At 40.2% G+C, this 20,110-nt stretch overlaps 1 protein-coding gene and 1 long non-coding RNA gene across 6 annotated transcripts in view; one reads left to right on the forward strand and one right to left on the reverse strand.

Moving 5' to 3' along the window:
- Nucleotides 1–1,643: 1,643 nt before the first annotated feature.
- Nucleotides 1,644–20,110, reverse strand: part of BACH2 (BTB domain and CNC homolog 2) — a 220,717-nt gene continuing 202,250 nt past the window's right edge. For all 5 annotated transcript variants that reach the window (XM_080999869.1, XM_080999867.1, XM_080999870.1 and 2 more), the window contains exons 4-6: nucleotides 17,096–18,643; nucleotides 8,248–8,454; nucleotides 1,644–6,899 (exon numbers count right to left, since the gene is read on the reverse strand). In XM_080999869.1, the coding sequence (XP_080855995.1) occupies nucleotides 6,417–6,899; nucleotides 8,248–8,454; nucleotides 17,096–18,643 (2,238 nt within the window). In that variant the 3' untranslated portion in view covers nucleotides 1,644–6,416. The remainder of the gene's footprint in view (nucleotides 6,900–8,247; nucleotides 8,455–17,095; nucleotides 18,644–20,110) is intronic.
- Nucleotides 11,274–13,957, forward strand: LOC308473989. The gene is made up of 3 exons (XR_013984439.1): nucleotides 11,274–11,480; nucleotides 12,520–12,813; nucleotides 13,558–13,957. It is a non-coding gene; the product is annotated as an uncharacterized lncRNA (long non-coding RNA).

The following is a 20,110-nucleotide window of genomic DNA, read 5'->3' on the forward strand; positions in this document are numbered from 1 at the left end:
CTGTATTTACAATGAGTAAATGAAGTCTTAAATTTATTAGTTCATAGCAATGCTGTTTTTTTTCTCCAAAAAGGTAAAAATTCTTAGTAACAAGGAATAAGCATCAACAGCCATTTCATTTATACAATATAAATCACAAGAAACCACAGTCACCTAGAAAAAAAATAATAGACAAGCTTAAGAACTAGTACAATAAAATGATGCATTGAATTAAGTTACATTAATCGCATAGAATCTGTGTAAAAAGTATATAGAAAAACACCTGATGCAACTTGTTACAGTCATTGACCAGTTATGAGAGGTACAGAGGATTATACAGGTAGATATGTGTGAAAACTGTCCATACTGTCTGACCTGGGGAGGAAGAGAAGAGGGATTGCATCCCCTTGCATACACTGATAAAAACCCTGTTTTGAATATGGCCTCTGAAGTTTGTAAGGCATATAGTAGAGGTGCACTTGTATCCCACTGGTTCTGGAACAAACTTGGGGTGGTCTCCACCCTTGAAATAAAAAGTTGACCCTTGAATTGAATGGCAAAAATCAAGCATCCAAAGATCTCCAAAGTGTTTAGCATAATTTCTGATTGGAGGGATCCAGATATATTCAGTCATATCACAAGTAGTAAATATACAAGTTTCTGAAGCACACATCATCTTTTTTTTGTGACATTGCAAATGTAAGAGCTTAAACTTGCTTTCAAAACAACACACAGTTCTATGGTTAAGTGGGGTGGGTGAGGAAATCCCAATTAGATACTCAGGATGGCTCTCCAAATCTGAACTGACCTATTAAGACAGAGGGCTATGGGAAATCCTAGGCTGAGTTCTGACTCAAAATTCCTTCAAATCAATGGATAACTAATTCCAGAATGAGAAACTGAGTCACATTTCAAACTCTGAGCAATGAAAAAAGTCGATTTCTGACCAAACTGCTTAAGCTTCTCAGTTCCAAAGGTTGCAGTCCTATGTACAGTTAGCCAAGAATAAGTTCTATCAAAAAGGAAGCAAACATGCTGCGCAAATGTACATATCAATTACCACACTGCATAGGTGTCTAAACTTGTATGTAAACTGGACTTCTATAATAGAGCTGATGTTGTAATAGAGTTAATGACATGTCCAACAATAAAAGGTATTTAAACCAGTCATAAAATTTTTCTTTTAAGTTTGAGAAGGGAATTTGAATAATTAACGCTCCACCGGAAAAGTGGTTTCCATCACAATGGTAGAACCATATGAGTATTATAATTTAAAAACAAACACATATCACTAGTTTTAATGGTGTTTTTTTAAATATATAATATTGGTGGAGTGTAGGAAAATACTGTAATTCTTTTACACGGCAAGCAATGACATTCTAACTTCCAGAGAAAATTATAATAATTTATTAGTAGTCTACAATCCACCAAACTATAGATTTTAATATACATAAAATTGTTTGAATGGACTTAACATATGTACATGTACAACTCTATTCTGCAGCATCATTTGATGCCTGAGTCTTGAAATAATTCAAATATTATAAATATACATAGTATAAACAAGCAAAAGTACACACACTGATTTTATACTGGAGATAGAAATTAGCTACCACATTTTTAGCAAGGTTTCCCTTAGGCTACATCAAATCCTTTTTAAAAAATTTTTGTCCCTATCCACCTTCTCTAAATAGAATTTTAAAACAGGTACACAATTAAGCTGATGTAACAAAAATAAGGGGATAAATAAACATAAAACCTTATTATTTGTGTGTGTAAAGACTACCTCTTGGAGTCATTGGTTTGAGCTGGGTTGGTGAGGCTTGCATAGGCTTATCAATACTACCCATTAGGCCAGATGCTCAAGGAACACTCTAGCTTCATCGGCTAAACCTACATGTATTATTTTTATTTATTTTTAAAAGACACCCATGAAGATAAATGGTGGAATGAGATTAAAGGCTCTGGAGGTCTCTTTATTTTAGAATTATTCTGACTCTGGCATACAAACTTAAAAAAACCCCAAACATATAGCAGTTTGTCACAATGCTTACCATATTCCATCTAGGGAAGAATTCGTTTTTGTTTTAAGAGCTCTGAGGAAAACTGAAATTCCACAGATGTAGCTTTTCTCATCACAGCAATGCACTGACGAGAAAAACCACACCTGCTGAATACCACAGTGTTCAGAACTCCTGTCAGGGGTGAAAAAAAGGCTGAATGTTTTTCTTTCTTTTTCTTTAAAAACCTGCCTATATAAGTATGTTGGGTTTATCAAAGTATGCTGGGTTTATTAAAGCTTTTGAAATTAAAAGCTTGGACATGAGTTGAATGTAACCCTTAACCACCATATTATCAGCAGCTGAATCTGTTACACTAAGTTTTATCCAACGCCCACACTATTTTTTTAAAAAGAGACAGCAGTTGTAAATACTAATCACAGTGGTTTGTGTATCCAATGATTTTTTTTTTACTTCCTTGGGAACAAAAATACATGGATTAGATCCAAAAAAATAAAATAAAATAGTGCATCTTTAAAGCAGCATATATCCTTAGAAAGACATTGAATAATTTACTTGCACAATATATAAAATAATAGTTTTATACTGCAGCATCAAACTCTGACGCCTGAGTCGTCATATGTTAGGTCCAGAATATAAATATGGGGATGTCTTGGTAACTTGATTGAGTCTTTTTTTTCCTTTTAAACTAGCTCTTTTGTTCCAGAATCAGGTTGCAATGAACTTCAGTTGTATTCAAGGCACCCCCAAGATAACGCGGAGAAACAAATATATTACATAGTGTAATACTCACCTGACAAAAGCAGAAAAAGCCTAAATGAAATGAGGTTTTCTGGCAATACAAAGTATAGCAAAGGCAAATAAAAAGGAGGACTAGTTGCAGACTGGACAAAGCTAAATGCATACTCCTTACATGCTCTTTGTATCAGTGCAAAAGCAGTTTCCATCTAGCACAAAACGTCAAACTGAGACAAACCTATTAATTCCTTTATGAATTTTTTATCAATCGAAGGTATTTTCTCCTTCTGCATAAATCAGCAATGCCTACTTATTTATTTTCCAATAGAAGTTTGGTCAGTTATTTATTCAAATGTGTCGCTTCGTGTCCAGTTCTGAAGCTAATTCTCCTACATGTCTCTCTTGACATTAAACCAAGAGCCACATGTAGTTCTGAAGAACCATACACAATATATAGTCCAATGAAGAAAAATATACATATCAGTCATTTGTAAATGGTGAAAAGCTAAACTCATCCTAAAAAGCTTGAAACGATAGACTTATCTGAGCAGTGGATTTTAAAAAATCAGTTTCTCCAAGAAAAGAAAATGGAAGAAAAAGGTAGAGAGAGGCCCAGCACCAATGAGAGAGCCAGGTCAATACAATAGCTGTGGAACAATATGTTCTGTCAATTGCATTTAAACCACTGGAATGAGGTCAAAAGTACCAGTTGCACGTGAGTTGGTGTGATAGCAAATCTTCATGTCAGAAAGCTAGCTCAGACTTGGTTGAATACCCATATAAACCACAACTAGCTGGAGGTCACTTAAAAATAAAGAAGGCAACAGAAAAAAACAAACATTTGAACAATACTGTCGACTGAACGATTACAACAACAAAATCTCAAATGCAAAAACCTGGCTTTAAAGCCGTAATGCAATTCACATGTAGCTTTAAAAAAAATCTAGCTTCCATCACTGTCCATCTCACAGAAGTTAAGATTTCTTTGCAAAGCACAGAAGGGCTCTGCAATGTCAACTGATTACAAGTCAATCCCCTCATAGTTGCATATCCCCTAACCCCCTAAAGAGCTTCTGTTTTCTGCACACAGAATTGTTGCAAGCTTCCAATATAATTAAATAGCTACAAAGCGAGTCAAGGACTTTCTCACCCCTGCACCAAAACATCCTACAGCTTGAACTAGCATCCTTATGACATATATAAATAGATGAATAATTAGAGTAAGTTTTTGTTTGTTTTACAGAAATGGTTAATACTTAATTTATATATTTAAAAACATAGCAGTTCCAACCTACATAAGAACATCCCTCCCTTCCTAGTAAATAATTGTGGCACATGCAATGGATACGCCTCCTGGTTGGCAGGTAGGTTGCAGTGAATTTGGAGTACAGAGAAGAAACAGGACTGGCAAGCTGTCTGCATAAGCTGATAAAAAAGAGGGTGTCAATTCATCCTTTAGAAAAAGAATGCAGATTTACTGAGTGCCATACCGCTTAGTGTAAACATTAGCACTGAGAAACATATTGTCATAGTTAATAGGGAAAAAAGCCTGTTTGAATCACATGGGGTGGCTCAATATGGTTTTACCCACAGAAAAGGTGAACAGTACCAATCTGTAAACCATAGATGCCATCATAAAATATAGCTCAAAGCATCCTGGCACAATCAAGATAGAAAGTCACTTTAAAAACAAAACAAAACAGAGGACACAATCCAGCAGGGATAAGGTGATGAGGGAAAAAGTATCCTACAAAAAAACTCCTTTAAATCTTTGGATGTTATGCAAAAGCATCTCTCTTGAGCAATTCCCATCAATCACAATAAAAATGGTGTAGGAAAAGTCCTGGTGGATTGTGCCCACCCATTCCCTGAAGAGTTGTTTCCATGTGTTTGTTGGGCAGATGTTACATCTGAAAGAAGCTTGCCTTGCACAATCACCATGTGAGTCAGGTCAGCTGGAGTTCTGTGAATTTCCTTGAGTTTCAGTACTTCTGAAACTTGTCCTCCAACAAAGTTTCCTCTGAGACAGATGCTGCTTTGTGCTGATAAAAATAATACAAACTGAGGGAACCTGACAGCACAATATTTCTGACACATGGGCAATCACTGCAGAAATGCATGCTTTTTTAGCACTTTGGGGTAGAGATTGCTCTAAGCAAGCCTCTACATCTCTATATTACAGGGCCAGTCCTGGAAACCTTTCACGTAGACAGTTTCTCATACTTTTGTGGAGCTGAGTTAGAGTTGAACAAATGCCAGTGTAAATAGTGTAGTGAAACACTGCTGTTAACACCTGCATAACATGGTGTACAACAGAATTACACACTGAGGCTAATAGGACTATTGGAAGGGATAAACAGCACTAGTACGACATAAATAAGCAAGAATTGCAGTGGGAAGCTTAATTCAAACTTCACTGAGTCTCATGGAACTATGTTCACCAACGTAAACAGCCTGTGTCTTAAGCTATAGTTCTCAATATCAGTGACATACACTGGCCACTGTACAGTTTTTAAGGTGTCTTTGTAAGTATCAAACGATACTTGACAAATAGAAAATCCCTCTTAAAGAAAGAAGAAGAAGCAGCGACTTAATATCTGAATTGGGGAAGTAAAAGAAAGAAGAAAAAGACGAATACAGAAAATACCCAATTCACACTATTGGGTGAATTCCATATTTGGCAAGATTGTTATTTCCCTACATAATCATCTCCTGAGTGGTGTTGTTGTTTTTTTATATAAAAAATGTTGTTTTACTTAACAGATAACAATAAAAAAGCAAAGAATACAGTATATGAGTTATACTGAAGTCACAACTTCATTTATGAAAAGGGGTTTGATCCAAAACTCAGTGCAAGTGGCAAAGTTGACCATCGCTGTACAGTATTGTGAGAGGATTCAAATAAAACCCACTTTGCTCAAATGGGCACATAAAAGACAGCTGTGCCACAAACACTGTGTATATTAAAATTTCAAATCAGCTTCCAACATTAAACTTTATAAATAAAATACAAACTGAATGATATTGCTGAACCGTGAACCTAAGTGGTGGTGAGAAAATATTAAAAACAGGTACAAACTACTACCTAGCATTGACAAAAAAAAAGGAATGTTGGAATTTGTTTATACAACAGAAATGAAAAAAAAATTCCAGTTGTTTTCATGAGAAAAAATTGAGGCATGCAGGGATTTTTTTTGCATATGGATATATATTTTTATATATACTATATATAGTATGTACAGTTTAGTTATAAAACTTTGATGTGTAAAGAAGCTGTCTTCAATGAAAAATTGAACATTCAGAGGAAATTCCTGAGTTAGGGTTTTGTGACATGGGCCACTGAGAAAAAAGCTGTGTTTGGGTCCTCAGAGGTGTTATGTCCATCCCTGTTGAATATTGAAATTAAAATACAATAACAACAACAATAACAACAACAATAAAAAAGAAACAGACAGTGTTGCCACTGTTTTGTTCCCCTGCATGAGCAAGGGATAGCACCATAGTGAAGAAGTTAAACTCCCGCTTGTAGAGAGGAGAGAATACTTAAAAACAGTATTGCTGCTAAGACCACTGTAGTGTGCACCAAATATGTTCTTCAATCTAAACAACAAACGAACGTGGCCACTGGCTGACTGAAGAATACCTTGCTAGGCATGGCGTGAAAAAGGTATACAGCCACTAGGTGTATTCCTTCCTAGGTTGCTCATCTGTTGTACATTTATCAGTCATTTCCTGACAGAAGTCCACTGTCACCGTTTGGTTATTCTGCTCGAGAGGGAGCTCCTGCTCGCAGTAAGTACCTTGGTCAGCTCCATCCAGTACTCTTGTCGCTGCGCATTTGTCAGAAATGTTGTTAGGTAGCCAGTGAGCTCCTAGTTGCTGCACTGGGCTTTGCTCCGAACAGCACTGCAAGCCTTCCCCAACACACTGAGATGTCACCACATTTTGCTCTACTCCGGCTGGCGAAGGGTTGATACTGGTTGCTGTTGGAAGATCCATAGGCCTGAGGACAGGGCAGTATCGGTGCAGGTCTTGGATCTGTTCGGAGCTCTGCATATCCCTACACACTTCTTGGGAAAGGCAGGAGAAATTATCTAACAGCTCCCCCATGCATGCTTTCAATTGGTTCCTTTCTGATAAAAGTTTCTCCTTCTCACAAACCTGAGAGAGAGAGAGAGAGAGAGAGAGAGAGAGAGAGAGAAGTGAAAGGTCTTAATTTTAAGAAGTATGGTGTATCAGGCTTCTAGAACTCAGAAATAAATCCAAGCAAAGCTAATTTACACATTACACAGAATGATGTGGCAAAGCTCTGGACTATACAACTTCAGACTAGAGATGGAGTGAAGATTTGAAGCAGAGTTTCTTGACCATGTGAGGATCACTGCTCGAATTCTTGTAGATAAAATCAAAAGGGGCACTGCATGCTAAGTGTAGGCTCCCTGTCCCAACCTCATTTCCGTTCACACCCCAAAGAGGAGAGTAAAAGAAGTCATTAGCAGAGTCTCTATACGGCTAATGTGTTCTGCTTATATTGGCCAGGAAGGAGGAGAGGCCTTCCATCTGGGTAGCCCTTGACTTCTTGCTGCTTCAACCCCTTCCCCCAAAATAAGGTTATTTCTCCTCAGATAATGACAGGGTGAAGGGATAGAAGGCAGTAGAAGGAACCAGGCTCTTTGAGGATTCCTTCTAGAATGCTTGAAGAGGGCTTCAGACAATTGATAGTACACTCAAAGACCCAATTATTTTTCAGGGCACACACTAGGAGGTTTGTACACTCCTGCTTCAGACTGCAGTGGTTTGTGTGCATTTGCACACACGTGACATATTTTTATGAAGTGCACAACCATGTAAAAATCCCTCCCCCTCATGCAGTAAAGTAGCACACCAGAGAGAAAAGTATAGCACAGCCCTCTCTGAGAAGAGTGCAGACAGTTTCTTATTAAAAGGCAGCATTCAAAAACTGGACTTTCTACCATTTGCACTCCATAAGGTGTGGTACACATCCAAAATTTTACCACACTCTGAAACCTCATTCTATGTAATGCGTAGAGCAGCCCAGAGCTCTAGTTAGGTCCATTTCCGATGTCTGTAACAGCCAGGGGAAGAAACATGCAACTTGCTGATCTTATATATTGCAATTTCTACCTCTTTCTTCACTTTCCAAAAACAGTTGGGCCATATGTGCTAAGGACGAGCACAGGTAACTGAGGTAGCCCAGAGGGCAAAGGCAGATAAGAAATGCTTAGGGCTTCAGAGGAGAAAGGAAAAAATATGGTGACCAAACTTCACGCACATGCCTCTCTTCACTTTGGCATGACCAAAAGATGCACAAAAGTGGCATTTAAATATACATGTAGGCGTGAATCCCATCATGTGAAGGCACATGATTGCTAACACTAAGCAGGGAAACAACCTAGAACCCTTATGAAGTCAGTAGCAGGCTGCATTGTGGAAGCAAGGAAGAGCGCAGAATGCAAAAATAATTAAAACACAAAAAGGTAAAACTCACCAACTTGCGGATTTCACATTCTAAATTCTGAATACAGTCCAGTTTTCTCTTACGGCAACGCTGAGCTGCAATCCGGTTTTTACTGCGCCGTCGAACATCATGGATAAATTCCAATTGCTCTGAGGTTAATTTGTGCATCTTTATCATCATCTGGAAATCATTCCTTGGAAGATCCGTGATTTGATCTACAGGAAATGGAAGTTTCACCTGGAGAAAAAAAAGAGAAAATAATATTCAGATTGCTTAATTAACAAAGTATTTAACAGCTGTTTAGGGAAAGAAGATTTTATCCAAAGAGGGTTGACAACATCTATACTAACTGCTGCATTCTAGTCAGCCTGGAATACTAACAGAAGTTAGTGTTTAAGTTAATGTTTATATAATAAAATCAGCAGTGCTACCTCTATCTCTAGGTAATTATAAATTGAACAGGATTCATTTACATATAAGAAGAAACTAGTCTACTTGATAGAAGCTCCACTTGTGAGAATTAGGGTTTTTAATTTCTATAGTGCAAGATTTTGCTATAAACCCTAAAACAAGAACTATTTTGTCATATTTACTGAATTTATTTATGCCTTATGTTAACTGTTTTAGTAGAGAGAGTTCATCCAACTTATATCAGTGGATTATATACTATCCAATTTGACAGCCAGCATATAAAAGGTTAGAGCAAATACATCAATGCAATGGCACAAAAATGTTATGCAAGCAGTTCAGTGACCCTTGAGGTTCACACACTGGCACAAATGTTCAGGATTTTGTTTGTTTATTTAGACATTTACTTCCCACTTTTCTGTGATAAAATAAAGTCAAGGCAACTTACAATGAAAATATAAATGAGAAGGAAATTAAAAACAAAACCAACAAATTAAAAACCAAATAGTATACATAGGCCTTCAAGGTTCCTAAAATGTTTTTCCCTCTGAAAAGAATGAATTATCCTAAGGGACTGAGAATAAAACAAGTAACATACTGTCATTACATAAGCATATGGCACATCCATACTTGGAATAGTGTGTTTAGTTCTGGTTAGAACTGGGCAAAGTACAGAAAAGAGCAACTAACAGCCCAATCCTTTACATTATTATTTTTATTTATTAAATTTCTATACCACCCTTCATCTGAAGATCACAGGGCAATAAACACACACACACACACACACACACACACACACACACACACAGATAGATATGTCAGTTTTCAAACGTAATCTGTTCTGGAAGACATTTCGTCTGCTGAAACGTTCAAAAACCGAAAACTCAACACGGAAGCCTCAATATGGAAGCCACATGGCATGTTCGACTTCCAAGGTGTGTTCGAAAACCGAATCATTTACTTACGGGATTACGGCATTCGAAAACCAAAATGTTTGTCAACATAGACGTTTGAAAACTGAGGTACCACTGTGTGTGTGTGTGTGTGTGTGTGTGTGTGTAACATAGTAACAAACAAAGCATATCTACTCAGAAGTAAATCCCATTAAAAGAAATAAGTAAATCCCATTGAGTTTAATGGTACTTATTCCCAGGTAAGTAAGTATATGATTGCTGCCCGAAATAATCAATATATTGGGAATACCCTTCCTACAACCGAACACTAAAGTCACTATTCTAATTTATAGAAAAGATGGCATAAAAACATTTATTTACAAGAAAGAAAGAATGTCATGGAAAGAAACATAATCCCCCCACCCCCATCTCTGCCCACACCTTTTGTTCTGGAATCAACAGGGTAGGATTGGCAGCAGGTTCAGGACAGACAATAGGAAGTACTTCTTCAAACAAGGCATAATTTTACTTCCCCAAGACACTATGGCGACTACTATCTTAGAAAATGTAGCATAGGAATAGGGATCCTGTGGCCCTCCAGATATTGCAATGACTCCAACTCCCATTAGCCTTAGCAAGCATGGCCAATGGTCAGGGATTATGGGAATTGTAGTCACTGGCAGAGGAAGAGGCGTGCAGGGGGAGCGAACCGCCCCCGGCAGTGCGATCCTGCCGGGGTGCCATCGCGGCTGCCCCCCGCCCGCGCTGGGTGCCACGCCCCTACGGGCAGCACACCACACCCCTAGGATGCACGCCACGCCCCCAGGACATGTGCCATATCCCTATGGCCAGTACGCCACACCCCTGGGACACATGCCAGCTCCGCCCCCGCCTGCTCTCCGCCCCCTAGTGCTAGAGCATGAAGCTCCACCACTGATTGTAGTACCACCTCTGAAGGACCACAGGTTAAAGCTACTCCTTGGGAAAGAATCATACAAATTAATGGAGCACTGGTTTCTTAACAGCTATTCACCACAGCTGAATAGAAGCTCCATTCTCAGAAGTAGTATTCCTCACAGCAGTAGACCGTGCAACACCAAGCTCTTGCTCTGAGTTTCTAGAGGCACCTAGTTTGACTATTCCTAGAAATGAATAAGAATACTGATCTAGCAAGATAGATCTTATGGTTTTAGGTCATGTTACAAGGAACCAATTAGTCCGCAAGGTGCCTTGACATCTTTTGTCCTTTTATGTACGAAAACAGCCCACTACGCTAGAATACATCGTGAATGCATCTTTGCTTGTTTCAGTTATCCACAATGGCCACGAGGTGGTGCCAGGCCTTTAAGTTTCACACTGAAAGAAAGACTGCACTTAGAAATGGGTAAACAGAATGAGTAAAGCCTTTATATTCTTTTGCCAATTGTAGAGTTTGAAGAGAACCCAAGGGTCATCTAGTCACAGATTCCTGAGGAAAACTCTTGTTGATATTTCATTGCAGATTTTAGTACTTAGTATGGATGCTGTCAAATACATGGAGACAGAGATACCTACTATTACTTTAGAAGCCAATTCAAACCTTTCTGCCTGTTTTAATACAACAAATAGTGTGCATGTCACCTGTGCTAGGACTAGGTTTTGGAGGGTGCTTGAGCAAGAAACCCAAACAGGCCCTGGTCTCTCACTAACTCCTCATTGCTATCATCATCCTCACCAGCTGCTGCTCGTCTTCTTCATCACCACTGCCACCTGCTTGCTTGCCAGGCAGTGAGCTAACGGACAATGGATGACAGTGCCATCTACTCCTCTTCCTAACGTTCGAACCAGCCTGCTGGATCAAAGCAAAGACACATCTGGATCAGGCCCAATGATCAGCAACCAGATGCCTATGGGAATCGTGCAAGCCAGACATGAGTAACAGCATTATCCCCACTTGTTATTCCCAGCATCTGGTATTCAGAGGTACAACACCTTCAACAATGGGGGTAGAACACAGCCATCTAGCCCAGTGTTTCCCAGACTTGGATTGCCAGCTGTTTTCAGACTACAATTCCCATTCTATAGTCTAAAAACAGCTGGAGACCCAAGTTTGGGGAACATTGATCTAGCCCTATGCCACCATGAATTCACCTATCCTCTATTTACTCTAAGTTGGTAGCCATCACTACAACTTGTGAGAGTGAATTCTATAGTTTAATTTTGTGCTGGGTGGATAAGTACTATCTTTTGTCTCTTCCAAATCTTCTAATTTTCAGCTTCTGGTTCTAGTATTATCAGGGAAGGAGAAAGGTTTATTTCCCTACCCAGTTTCTGCACACCATACATAATCTTAGGAGAATTGTTTCAACCCCTTGATCATTTTGGTTGCCCCTTTCTGATGTTTCCCCAGCTCAACGATATCATTTTATATCGATATCATGGGAGCCATAACTGAGCACAGTAGTCCACGTGCAATCTCACTATGGATTTGTATAATGTGCTTATACAACACAGTAAGATTATTATATTGACAGTTTTATTTTCAACCACTTTCCTAAGGTTCCCTAACATGGAACCCATCCTTTTCGCAGCTGCCACATATTGGGGTCAACATCTTCATCAAGTTATCCACTATGACCCCAAGATCTTGTTCCTGGTCAATCACTGCCAATTCATCTCACATAAACAAATATGAAAAATTAATTTTGGGGGGGGGGGTTACCCAATGTGCACAACTGCAAATTCTAACCACTACTGCTGTCTGGGCCAGAGCAAGAGGCAGGTAAACAAACAAGCAGGTTGCAATGATAAAGAAGAGGAGCAGGTCCAGGAGGCTCACCAGTGTACCCCCTGTTGTTTGGGTGTGGGTCTTTGGCAAACACCGGACCATGTCAGCCCCTAAACACCAACCCTGAAAGTTACACATAATGTGGAATGCACTACAGTGTAGTTTTTTCTACACAGGAAAGCATAAAGAGCAACTATTTCGTTCCATTTCTTTGCGTATGACATTTGCTCATAGAATTCTACAGACTCCACAGTCACAGGAATGCATCCACACATTCTGCACAGTGGACTTCACCCTCACATCCCACCAATGAAGGCCAAAGATGGCACCGTATCAAAATACACACCGCTGCTGCAGGTCATGAAAGAACAAGAAAAGAGCTGCCAGAGAAAACAATGATTTGTTTGAATACACAGAAGCTGACCTTCGACACAGTGATGTGGACTATTAAGACTGCTGACTAGTGATTATGAAGAATGTTTGGCTTCCTTTTAATGCCCTTTGGACCATAAACACTCCACGTCAGAGGTGCATATATGTGTGACCCCCCTCCATGGAACTGCAGTAGAGTAAGGACCAGGGAGGAATTTTTTCACAGACATATTGGGCTGGGTCTGGGGGTGTTGCGGACTTCATAGCAAACATTGCAACTTTAGGGAGGAAGAAGCATTGGTCTGGATCCTTAGCAGGAATGGGCACAGGAAGGGCCCCCTTGCCCCATCCAAGTGTGGGATCTCCTTAAGGGATCTTGGAGGGCACTGCTTGCTGTCCGCTGGAAGTGGTTCATGTCATGGCAGATCCCTAACACTGGTGCACTGCATCTATCAAAAGAAAGCATGTCAACCAGCAGGACGACTCGTTGATCAATGGATCATGTCCAATGCCTATGGCAATGGATACATGCCCAGTGCCTATGGCAAACCTATATGACTGCAGTCAATAAGGTTGTGGCCTAATTACAATCTAACACCTGTCTCCTGGTTTTCATTCGCTGTCTGCACAAGTCCCTCATGGCTTCTCTGTGCCTGGGTCTGCAATATACAGTTGCTCTGGAAGCTCCCCCAAATTATTCATTCAGAACAGAAATAGCTGATGTAAATGAAGTTTGCCCATATATTTGTTACAGAGAAGGAATGTAGCATATTTGAAATAATTCATTTACAATATTGCAAAGCTCACAGATTTGGCACTTTCTTCTTTCCCCAAAAAATAAAACAAAAAGGAAGTGGTTGTTGCACAGCAGTTAAGATGTGGTGCCATTGTTAATTTTAGATTGGCCATGGACCATCTCCCTATCCATTTGTATAAGCTGAGGAAAAATGTGTTTTCAAGAATCTATCAAACATTAACAGACCTTGAGGTGAGAGGACTATAAAAAGAGGATGTTTAAAAATAAACTGTTGCTGGTTTGGGTCTTGCACAGTGTAAATAACATCTTAACAAATGATCTGAGATGTTTCGAGATAGAAACAACTGTACAGGCTTCACAATTCCAGTGTGATGTTATAAACAACAACCAATAAGCCTAAAGAGAAAAGCTTTAAAGTTTTGATGTTTAACATTTAAATAGCTGCACAATTAATCATTGCACATTTCTTTCTTCAGATATATGTTGTTTAAAAAACAAATCACAAAAACACCCTCCAGATATTTTTTCTTTTTTAAAATACACAGCAGTGTCCTTCTTGGGAGAATGTACCTCATAAATATTGCAAGTCCAGACATGTGTACCTGCCTTCTAATGTCATTGCTACTCACAGTGAGCTGCATAGAAGGTGACATATAACAATGAGGGATGGTTAAGTTACCCTTATGACACACATACAAAAAGCATGAAATAAAAGCCATTCAAGATCTGGGGATTCCTTTTTCTGTGCATTACTGCACAATGTGCTCTGTAATTTCATGAATTTCACAGGTATAATTTTGAAAAAGAAAAAAAGAAAAAAGGATGGGTGTAATTCAGTTCCTCATTTATTGTGCAGGGATCACCACACACACCCAGGTTCACAAGGTATCCCCAACAGCAGCCAGCACCTGAGGGCTGTGCATTCAATTAAACCAAGTTACGTAATGTCAACAATGCTATTGTGAACCAGGCCATGGCATGGCCATGGGTGGCCTCCTGTACATCATAATCATTACATGAATGATGTGTTCTAGTGTTCAGTTAACACATGGGGGCGTGAAGGGTGAAGGGGGTGCAGGAAAGGGGAAAATGGCAGCCTAGGCCCCCTCATGTCCTCATCACTACCAGCTCCACTCTCAATCTTCCCATGTTGAGTTGGAAGGTCTGGGGAGGGATTCCTTGTGCATTTGGCAGAATGTGCTTATAAACTGCCATCACCCTTAGAAATGTTTATGAGTGTTTTCAGCTAAATGCACTTAGAAGCCCACTTCAGACCATTCCATTCAACATGGGAAGGTTGGGGCACAGGTGGTGGGAACAGGGATTTGTTCCTACATGATCTTTGAATGACTGAATAGGGCTTATAGTCACACGGTATCTGCATTAAGCTACTTCCCGTGTAATTTGGGTGATGTCAGTGTTGTCTTGGCCTTTCCCCTCCTGGAAAAACAAAACAGCTTTGTGACAGAGTGATTGAAATAACTACAAGCACACAACTGTATTACAGTGAGTGTGTTCTCAATATCTTGCTTTTTGAAATCCTGCTTTTATGCCTTAAACAGATTTCCAAAGCTGCACCCAAAACACAGGAACACTTAAAAAATACAACTGAGGAGCCAATTTGTGTTGCTCCATTGGCCAGGAAAATGCTAACGCTGATCCAATCTCAAATTAGCTCTATGTGGTAGCATCCCAGCTTTGGAATAGCTTTGCCTCTTGAGACTAGACAGTCATCGACACTGGATGGGTTGTGATCTCAAGCAAAGACTATTTTCTCTTACCAGGCCTTCCAACAGCAGTGGTGATATGCTATTTGTTAGATAAAGGGATTTTGTTGTTTTTAACTGAAGTATTTTCATTTGAGTACAGTAATTTTTATTCCTGCTTTGTACTTTGGTTTTCACCGAAACCCACCCTGAAACCATGTGTTGAAGGGTGGGATGCAGGGCTCTGGTTGGAGAGCACCATCAGCTTACAAGCGAAAAAGCTAGATAAGATTAAGAAGTTGGTTCACACATTACTCATCGTTCTCTTAAATGTTAAATGCAGGTTTAGGTTTGGGTATCTCTGATAATATTAGCTGAGCTATTCTGAAAATCAGGTCCTTCATATTCGGTTATGACCATACATATACATGAGTAGCTATTTGTAATGCAATTTGACACAAATGCTTTAGGACTGTCATTTAAGAGTTCATGGTTGGCCTTTAGAATTCTCAGTAGGCCAACTGAATTGTCTCACAGCACTGCCTTTGAGATATATTTCTTTTGAAAAGGAACATACCAACCCCAGTTAGGGAGATGCTATTAAATGAAAGACAAGATGAATGCAATTCCCCTGGCACAAACAGTTCTTGGAAGAACGGCCTACTAATGCTTTCTCTCTTTCTTTAATATTCTCTAGAAAGCTTTTGCTTTTAAGATGTAGTAAGTTTAGATTTCACTTGCGACAGTCCAAAGGGAATATAACAAAAAGACAAAACAGCAACCCAGTTGTTTTAAAGTGACAGAAAGGACTGGGGTGGGAAGAGAAAGAAAGTCACTATTGAAAAGAGATGCCTTCCTATTCTTTATAAATTTATAAACTGGATACTTCTCAAAGAGTACACTATCTCTACTATCTTTGATAAAGTTAGCATTAGTACATATCAGAAGTCCGACTGCTGAATCTGAAGTTAACAGCATTTCCCTTTTTCTCCATTAAACTCTTTATTCTTCCGTTTATGTCCCTCCAAGGGTGATAAAACCAATAGGAAGAAAAGAAAAGAACTTGCCAACTACATTAAATAACATGCAGCACTTGCCAAAAACATTTTGGTGCCTGAGGCAGAGATTTCCCCCACCCCCAGCAGCAGTAAAGCTAAAATAAAATTGTAAATTATGTAACTAGCAATTTGCTACTATTTAAAAGTGGCCAGATTTTGCTGCCTGAAGTGCCACTTCATATTATCTTCTAGCAGAGAGCTGATTGTGACTATATGCCAATACTTAGCTAGATTTGGGTGGAAAATAACTCCTGTGTCTGTATGATCATATCCTTCAATCCATGAAAACTTATTGAGAAAGGACAACCTGCCAATTCACACAGGGTCACTATACTTGAAAATGGACACTGGGACAAATCTTTCTGGGAACAAATCCATTTTTTAAAAAAGAATTCAGAATTCAGGAGGTGTCCATGAAGAAAAAAAGTGACCATTACAGGGGTTTCCCCTGTCCTGCAGTAACAGATGAGCAAATACTATATCCATCCCTTTGCATAGGCACTGCCCTCTCCGATTCAGTTTTGGAGATGAGTATGATTAGCATCACATCTTGGCACACAAGCAACATATACAAAAATATTTTGTACCAACATTCTTGCTGACTATAATTAACACCAAGCAGCACTCTGCAACTATGGTTAGAAGCAGATCACAAACTGTAGTTTGAGTGAACTATAGTTAGCAAAAAGAAAATGCTTTAGGGCTGCAATGAACCTTTTCATATGATGGGTCTTTACTGCCCCCCCCCACCTATTTCATGCATTTCCCCCCATTAGTCTGACTGCAATGTCAACAAAAAGTGAGGTAAAACAGGCTATTCCCTGCCTCTGTTTACAAGGAATGCCATTTAAGAGAACAACAGGCTTATTGAACTGGTAACAAGACGTGTTAACAGGTGTACTTATCACAAGCCCTACCTCATGTCCTCTGTCTTGCACAGGACATGATTCACTGTCTGCTTCAGAGAACGATCCAGACTCATCGCTAGAGTTTGTTCCATAGGATGGCTCACATTTTATCTGGGGTCTGACTTGGTTGTACATTCCATCTCCCATCACGCTTGGCTCCTGATGCTCAGCGGTCAGGAACCGAGTTCCTTGGGAACAGGGGGAAGATGAAAACTCGCAGAGAGGGAGGCTACATGGCGAACCCCCGCTGCCATCCTCCGCGTACGAGTAGGAGGAACATGAGCTGGAGGTCCTCGTTCTGGTTTCTAGTGGAGGAGAGCGAGGGCAAACTTTAATTGGCACTGGGCAGCTGGTGTTCGGCCGCATCCGTCCTGGTAAGAGATCAGCTGCCTGTCCAATGTGAGAATAGGTCTGGCAACTGGGAAGGGACTGGCTACTTCCTGCCCAGAGACCCTTTGGCACAGTCTCGGTGAGATCTTTGTCCAAGCTGCTCATGCCAGAATATGAATGCACCGAAGTGTTTACTTGGTCACAAACATTTGAAGAGAATATAACACTCCTCCTGTCCACCTCACCTTCCTGCTTACAGAGACCTTCAACAAAGCCAGGGCCCCTGAGAGGCGATCCCACGGTAAAATTGGAAGCATCCTTCTGAACAGCTTGGGAGAGTCCATAATTCCCTGCGAAAGGGACATAATCAGTTTTGTGGTCACCCTGAGTTGTCCCCTTATCGAAAGGGCATGCTGGACTCCTGGCAAAGTGCTGTTGGGAAGTACTGGGGAAGCCAACTAAGTCTACATTTTTTGTTCGGTTGAAGAAAGACCTTAGGCAGGAAGGGGAGGAAACACTTTTAGACCTGTCAGCTCCGGTGGGACTTGGCTGCTTCCGGTCCATTTCAACATCCCCCTCTTTATCCCTGATGTCAGGCTCATCTCCAGAGAGGCAAAGCGTGATGTTTTCTTCATCATTCTCCTCACTCCTAGGCTCACTTTTAATTTGCCCTACAGGAAGCTCTGGCTTGAGGCTATCGCCAGAACTTTCTTCACTGAATGTGCTTGCGAAACCTGAGGTACTAATGTGTGATGCGTTGTAGACATTCTTGGTACAAGCCATCTGGTATTTCTTATATCTGGGTAACCGCGTCACTGCTTCTTTGTCCAAACTGTCCTTGCCATCGTTCAAGATATCAGAGTCGGGTAGCATCCCTTCTTCCTTGTCCGCTCCCGAACTGGCCGATTCAAAGTTAAAGGGCTCTGGGTGCGTTCTCTCCCTTGGACAAGAGATCTTGGAAGTCTCCGACTCCATTGTCTCCTCCTCTTCTCCCTCGGAGTTCTCGTCTTCATGCATCCGCTGGTAGGTGGTGTCTTTTTTGCACAGAAACAGGCCATCTTCATTGTTCAGGAGTTGCGTTTGAAGGAAGCTGAAGCAAGAATCCTCCAGGTTGTGCATGCGCAGGAACTCTGCACAGTGGATGACCTCTCGTATGTTTTCTCTGCTGAGTAACAGCTTAGCAGTGTAGGCAAACTGTAACAATGGGCCAAATCCCCTGGCAGTGACCTGCAAAAGAACAAAAACACAGGGAAATTGCCAGCATTACCATCAGCACTGCTATTGTCCCAAGCCCCTCAAGTGTAGTTAGATAACTCAACAGTTCTAATGTCCATAAATACCACTGTCCAATAGTTAATCTTTCCTTAAGTCAGCAGTAATGCTACTTCCAATCATTAATGCTGCCTGCCCTGTTGCTGCTTGCACACTTCATATTAGAGGATGATCTAAACATCACTTCCAACAAATGACTTAAAGAGAGATGAGATATGTGGCAAATGGTATTTATATGTTTAACGAACTCAAGAATGCTGCTAAGTTTCCAATGAGTGCACGAATCCCACCAATTTCACAACATTCCCATAATCTAGGCTGACTTCACTCTGTGATCAGAATAAATTATGCCAATTACAAAATCCTTTATTCTTCTTCAACAGTTTATAGGGTTTTCAAAGAAATGGAATATATTATTATAATGGTTAGTTTAGTGAAAACAAAGTTCCCTATGCTGGAACAACCTAAGTATTAAATGGTACTAATAAAAAGTTGGAGAAGGGCATGGGGTTTGTCTGAGTATGCAATAGAAGTGGGAAGACAGAGAACATTAAGCATGGAGACAACTTGAATAATTGTATAGGAAACTATCCCACAAATGCTGGAGTCTCTGGTTGAGTTCAGATAAGGATTTAGTTAAACACTTATATTACATCATGGTTTCTCTAACAACATAGGGAAGCCAGCTATAGCCTCCCAATACACAGTGAAATACAAAGTTAACATGCACCTGCTTCCCCAGATGTCAGCACCACTGTGAAGAAGTAATAATTCTAGCCTTAACCATGGAGTTGATTGAATTCACTCTCAGATAGATTTATGGTCTACAAGTGCTCTGGTGCATGGGGTTCCTTCACCTAAATAAATTTGACTATGTCAAAATTAGGGGTGTATAAGGAGATGATGATGATATGGTTTCTATCTTTGAACTGTGCTCCCCCTTCCCTAAAACAACTTGGGAACTATCTCTGCTGTGAGCCTGGCAGGAGGAAAATGTGATGATACGTAATAATGATGCTTCTGAAATAGGTTCCTGCATTGCAGTTCGGTTGGACCCCATTGCAGTTGGGGTCCCTTCCAACTCTATGATTCTATGGAGTGACTGGCTAGCCAGAGCAGCCCCTTCAGATCAGGGCTGGCTCAGGACGTTTTGCTGTATGAGGCAAAAGATAAATGGCACCGTCCCCGAAGGCACATACATAAGCCAATTGGAACTGGTGGTAGAATCTTACTGCAGTACTGATGAAAGGACAGTGTATTCAACTGAAGTTGAGGGCAGCAGGCTATCATAGGGGTCATGGCACTCACAGCTCCCTGCACCTCAGCTTTTGCCGCCTGAAGCAGCTGCCTCACTGTGCCTCAGCTTAGGGCTGGCTCTGCCTCAGATAATATATGTATTCTATGAACAATTTGTAAAACTCA

This window comes from Podarcis pityusensis (assembly GCF_964106645.2).
Source record: "Podarcis pityusensis genome assembly, chromosome: 3".
Classification (NCBI taxonomy): Eukaryota; Metazoa; Chordata; class Lepidosauria; order Squamata; family Lacertidae; genus Podarcis; species Podarcis pityusensis.